Below are 6,700 nucleotides of genomic sequence, written 5' to 3'. Positions count from 1 at the left end.
TTGGTCGTAGCAGATGCTGGGAAAAAGATTGAGCAGAATTCTAATTTAGACGAGATACCAATTGATCGAGCTTTGGCTAGGGTGGCTCAAGGATTACAAGTCAAAAGAATTGGGCATGAATTTCAATCTAACGAACAACTCCAGATGTTGAAGTTCCAGGCAGTCGTAGATCAACAAAATGCTACTCTAAAGGAAGGTTTAGAAGTAGTTTCATCTGTTGATGATTTTGGGCAGATTCGACAATGATCAAATTTGGAATGTGCAGTGACATCGAATGCAACTGTGATTCCAGCTACTAGTTCTATATTGCCTAGATTGTACGAGGTTGTGGGTGATCAATTCTCATATGGAGTTCTTAAAGGTTTAATTATTGAAAATGGGCAGCTTCAGCAGATGGTGGACCGCAGTGCAATAATTGGAGCTGATCGTGTACAAAATGCTAAGAATCACGCACAAATTGATTCACTTGGAAAGATTGTAAAAGATGTTAAATTTCAGGTATTTAGTGTGCAGCAAGAAGGTGTTGTTCGTTTGAGGTCAACATCTAATGTTGATAAAGTAGATGTTATGGAATTAGAATATGCAACATCTACAGTTTCTAAGGCATTGAGAAGTGACGCTATTGTTTCAAAACTGGGGGATACTGCTGCATCGGAAACACCTGGTGTTCGACATACCACTAGGGTGTTTAAACCTACTGCTAAATTGGGTGCTGAGGCATTACAATATGCAGACAATATGCAGCTTCAACAGGGTCTAAGGGGATCAATATAGAGGCTACACAATTTTAAGGATCAACTAGAAGGGAGCAGGCAACAACTGGGGTTTTCAAATATAATGCTTATTTGCAAAAAAATGAGGATCGAACTACGACAATTCATTCAGTGGCTAAATATGCTGGGCGGGTATATGACACTCCAAGGCAATCAGCTACATCTACAAGAAAATCATATACAAAGAGTAAGAACCGGACAGGGGTGAATAGATCACTAACCAAGAAGCAAACTCCAACCCTTCACAGTCAGATTGTCTCATCGACAATCATTGGGATCTCCAACTCTTTTGACGCGTTGCTGTGTGAGGGTGAGCATGCTATGAATGAGGCTGGGCATACAGAGCAACAGCTGGAGGATACAGCAACACCAGTAATTGCAAATACATGATACAAAGATAGTGAAAAAGAGCAAAAGAATACGAAAGACCAACGTGCTTGACTTCAGCTCGTAACTGTTAATGATCAAAATTGTAAGCATACACTACCAACTGATGCAGCAACTCCAACACTGCATATTTCTGATCCTGAACTAGCATAACTGGTAAAGGATGCCCAGGCAGCTATGATGATGAACACAACTACAAAGATGAAGGCATCGCTTGTCACATTGAATACAACTGTCTTTGAGGTACCCTCCCAATCGATCGAGTCTTTTGGTGAACAAGCAGATGATTCAGGATAGCTACTGTCAACGGGAAACAACAAACAACAAAAACATATTTGGCATCGCTCTCTCAAACATCCACAAATGAGTTAACTAATTCAAAGGAGCATCAAGGGGTCACGAGTGCATTTACACTGAATCAAAAGACTTGGGTTGACCATGTTCAAGAGGCGGAAGAAGATAATACATATATCTTTGACACTGATTATGCAAATCCGGCAGCTCGATTTTCAGCAGCACCTCCATCTCATGACCAAGCAGTAGCTGTGCAAAGCAAGCAAATTTCTAAATCGACTGACAGTGTCCCAAAGAAAATAGGTTTGAGTCTAAATGTTGTTGTATTTGTACCATCCGGACAACAACAAAAGGCGAATAATTTAGCAGCTTCGAAGGAGATCAAAATTTCAACGACTCACAAGGCAGTAGCTACTGGAATTGACAGTTCGATATCAGCAACATACAATTTAACACCAACAAATATCCTTCCTGCTATTGTTTCACATGATATGGGCAGCTTGAGAGATCTTGGTAATCTTCCGAACGACCGAGCAATAATTGTTCCAGGATTCAATCCAACTGACACTTTTGGAGTGGATATGGCACAAATCTTTCTGAAGAGGGGGAAGAGGATGAACTCCTAGACAACACATTTTCCAATGTTGCGATGCAAGGGGATTTTTCGCCTAGACACTTGCAAAGCAGTACGACCAAAAGCACAATGATATCACACGAAAGACAACAAAATTGGGATGGAAAGTTGACACAATGGCTTACCATTAGGAATCCTCCTATGAGGGTTGCAAAGCAAAATGTTACATCCCAAAGCACATCGACAAGATCTAACAAGTCCAATCGATCAAAAAAATGATGAATTTTGAAGAAATTTGAAGAAGGTTGATAAAGAAGACAAGATTCTCCACGTCGAAGACTTCACAAAGATAAAGTGTAGAGGGCAAGACACTAATTACTACATAATTTTTTTAAATCATTTTATAAGCATAATCATATGTAATATCATCATAGAGTATGCTATAAACTCTATGATGATCGCACACTACTTAGTTCGTTCTTCTTCATATTTTTTACATTCTTGTTAGTAGCTGAGGTCTATGTTACTCGCGCTCTTCAAAAATATTGTTGGGTGCGTGTCGGATCCTCCAAATTTAGTGTATTTTTGGAGGATCCGACACGGGTACGGGATCACTTTTGGAGAGTCCGAGTAACATAGGCTGAGGTTACTATTGCCTCAGTAGGAATTGTAAGGTAAGGTCTAGTGCAGTATGTGATTGCTTGTTTCCTATGCCTTTGGAAAATATCCTTAGGGCTATGAGATTATTCACCCTCGTGAGACAATGCCGGCAACCTATTGAGGCTGCATTTATATGCCAATTGAGGCGCAGATGGATGATTATATAGCCAAGGCATAGCGGCAACACAACTTTAGCTTTTTACCCCTTACTTGTACTCTTCCATTGTGATTTTTTTCCTTTTATTATTAATATAACAACTACTAGGCAGCATGCCTTGTAGTCTATTTGCTAAAAACAAAATAGGCAGCAACAATCCAGAAATGTTCCTGAACAAGTACTAGAGGCAAAAGTCACTAAACTAGCCAAGTCCCCAAACTCACAGACACACCCTGTTAATGTTGTTGCCCTTAAGATTATGAAAGATCCAATTCCTAAGCCTAAAGTTACTGATGCTGAAGTTAATAGTGGAAAGTTGGACAATCAACAGACAACTAAAGTTGATCTACCGGAGAGTCAAAAGGATGGGGATATTCCTCATGTTGCGAAAGAGAGGTCTACTGATAATGCCATAAAACTAGGCCCTTCCAATAGTCCAGCAGCTGAACTTGAATCTTCTGGGATTATTACTTCCAATGCAAAACAAGAAAACAATAAGAAAGAACAACATCAAGTGCAACAAAAATTGGAACACGAAAACATACATGGCAAAAAATAGGTTGATACTACAGTTGCTCTTGTTAATCAGGATGACCAGCAGTTCAGGAGTACTGACAATCACAATGCTACTACTGATACTGGGACAAAAGGTGCATCTACAAAGGAGAACACAATTGATTGGGTTCAAAGGAGTTTTGGCAAACACAAAGAAGTCATGAATGTTACTCTAAACCACTCATGCCATGACATACCATTGCAGACTTTTGTGTCATCGCCTAATTCCACCAGAGCTGCTACATAAATCTGGAGTGATGAAGTCCTGTATCACACAACTGAAGTACTCAATAGTGATACAAGGCAGTTTAATTCTAATACTGCAGTAGCTCTGATTAGAGTTACACCTACTGAGCAGGATGCTGATGTTGACATAGAGACTTCAACAAATACAGTGAGGTCATAAACTGTTGCTGGTCAGGAAAATAACATGGTGATTGATCACATGGGACTTGCAATAGTCAATATGGAGCCAACAATAACTACTACTATTCTCATTTCTTGTGCGTCATCAACTGGATCCCCAATGCAGATAAAAATCAATCTCCCTTTATTATCTCCAAATCAGGTACTACATGACATCATTACCCACAAAGAGCTTCCAATGGAGGTTCAACATTCCTTAGTGGAAAAACAACTAGAAGATGAAGGTAATGATGAATCTACTGCTGGAAACTTCAAAGCTGTTGCACGGGAAGGAGATTTGTCACCTAGGATCACATCGAAAAATAGAAAGAAGGGCAAAAGGCAAGCACATGCTAAAGAAAGCCTACCCCAACAATAATCTTTCCCAAGCGGGAAGCCTCAACAACTAGATGATGATCAAAATACTCATATGGAACATAAGGTCTATTAAGACACATCAAGCCTTTCAACGAGTCATCAACATGTAAAAACAACATGGGTTTTTCATTGTAGCTCTTATGGAGCCTTTTCAAAAACAAGGGTTAATTCAGCTACGTGTCTTAACTCTTACTTGCAATTTGTGCAACATGCTTAGTTGAATTACCGGCTTCCTTTGATTTCGTATTAATTCCTTAACAGTAGGAATCCTTGTTGTAATTTCATTCTTACTTGCAATTTGTGCAACATGCTTAGTTGAATTACCGGCTTCCTTTGATTTCGTATTAATTCCTTAACAGTAGGAATCCTTGTTGTAATTTCATTGTTCCATTTGTCATATGTTGTTTTCGTGACTTTTGTTGAGATAACTGTTTGGTTATGGAACGATGTCTCTATCATGTGGAGTGTTATTGTGGCACGAGGTTTCTATCATGCGGAGTGTTATTGTGCCACGAGGTTTCTGTCGTGTGGTTATCATTATTTTTACGAGGTTTCTGCCATATCATTGTGAGATATTTACTTTTGGGACTACGAGGCGGTACCTCGGGAGTGCCCCTGTTGTGCGAGATATTTACTTTTGAGACTACGAGGTGGTACCTCGGGAGTGCCCCTGTTGTGCGAGATATTTACTTTTGAGACTACGAGGCGATACCTCGGGAGCGCCCATGTTGTTTGTTTTTGGTAATTCAAATATTTCATTAATCACCAAGAGCAATCATTACAAATCATCAAAGTCATCCTTGACTTGCTATAATCCATACATAGTCCTATCTTTATAAATATACTATACGCAGTATATAAATCCACAAATTACTATCTAGCCCGTTGGTCGTTGTATTGTTGTTTTGCCTTAGAAATGAAGGTTGCTTATTTGCCCTCAGTCCCCCTTATGCTTTAATGTTGCATATGCATGCAACTTCCCTAGAAATATGTTCTACATTCCTTGCTTGATATTCAAAACTCTATTGTTCCTCTCATTCCATATCACGTAACTGTATTCTGTATACATCATCTTAAGTATCCTTGCCTTCAGTGACTTACCTTTGGATTGGATAAGCAGCCATGTAAAAACTTGTTGCCAAGAATTATTTGGAACATTCAATAGTTGTAATCCTCTCAGCAATCTCATCCATACTGCTTTGGAGAAGCTACACTCACCAAAAAGATGGAGATGAGATTCTTCTGCAACCATGCATAGAATGCACCTTGAATTCACTTGGATTCCCATTTGGCTAATCGATCCACAATTAACAGTCTTTCATGACATTGGAGCCACATTGAAAATATTTCTCTAGGTCTAGCATCATTATGGAATAGCAATCTTCTCCATTTTACTTTGTTATGATTCCCCATAAGACCTAAGTAAATCTGCTTAATGAAGTTTTTCTGTTGGTTTAGGGAAGGTATTTGCTGTGCATTTTTTCTAGCATCCAGAATCTTCCTCACCATCCAACTTGCATGTTGTGGAATAGCTATGTCAAGTATGTTTTTCCCTTTGATGTAGTATGCATGGATCCATCTTATCGAAGCTTTATCCTTCTTATGAGCCAGGTCCCAGTATGTTTTAGTAATTGCTGCCTTATTCCACACTTGGAGATTTGTTAGGTTATAACCCCTATTGATTTAGGTAGGCACATCATGTCCCAAGCTATCAATGCTCCTTTTGTGATTGTATTGGTGCCCGACCAAATGTAGCTCCTACAATAGGCCTTTACCAGCTTCATAACCTTTGCTGGTATGATGAACAGTTGTGCCCAGTAAGATTGGATGCCAAATAATACAGTCTGCACTAGCTCCACTCTGCGAGCATAAGATAGTTTCCTAGCAGTCCATGAAGACACTCTTGCTACAATTCTCTCTACCAAAGGTTGCCATCGAAGAATAGTTAAATATTTTGTGTCTAATGGAATCCCCAAGTATTTGAAAGGTAGCTCCCCTAGTGAATAGCTTATAATCTGCAGTATCCTCATTTGTTCTGTTTTTTCCACTCCTCCAAAGTAGATAAAACTCTTGGTTAGATTAGCTTGTAAACCAAAAGCAACAGAGAATTGCCTGATGTAGAGCTTGGACAGAACTAGTGTCACCCCTGGCAAACATGAGTAGATCATCTACAAAGCTAAGATGAGTGATGCTCAGCTTGCTACATCTTGGATGGTATTTTTACTCCTTTATTTGCTTCAATCCTCTAAGTAGCCTGCTTAGATACTCAATGGAAATGAAAAACAGGAATGGTGACATGGGATCATCTTGTCGAATCCCTTTAGCTGCATTAAAAGGCTTTGTCAATTCTCCATTGATCATGATAGAGTAGCTCATTATTGACATACATGTTTTCACCCATTGGAGGAATTTATTAGGAAAGCCTAAGTATTCCATAAGCTTCTCCAAGTACACACATTCCAGCGAGTCATAAGATTTCATCATGTCCACCTTTAGCATGCATCTGAGAGATATATG

The 6,700-nt window shown here is 39.3% G+C and overlaps 1 protein-coding gene across 1 annotated transcript; it reads right to left on the bottom strand.

Annotated features, from left to right (window-relative positions):
- Positions 1-5,455: 5,455 nt before the first annotated feature.
- Positions 5,456-6,351, bottom strand: LOC142173015 (uncharacterized). Its single transcript, XM_075237594.1, has 2 exons — positions 5,959-6,351; positions 5,456-5,821 (listed from the first exon to the last, which is right to left on the bottom strand). Exons 1-2 carry the CDS (start codon positions 6,349-6,351, stop codon positions 5,456-5,458), a joined length of 759 nt encoding a protein of 252 aa, XP_075093695.1.
- Between the last annotated feature and the right edge of the window lie 349 nt (positions 6,352-6,700).

The sequence above is a fragment of the Nicotiana tabacum genome, chromosome 18 (assembly GCF_000715075.1).
Source record: "Nicotiana tabacum cultivar K326 chromosome 18, ASM71507v2, whole genome shotgun sequence".
NCBI classification, from domain to species: Eukaryota; Viridiplantae; Streptophyta; class Magnoliopsida; order Solanales; family Solanaceae; genus Nicotiana; species Nicotiana tabacum.
This window is presented reverse-complemented; position numbering and strand designations above follow the sequence as displayed.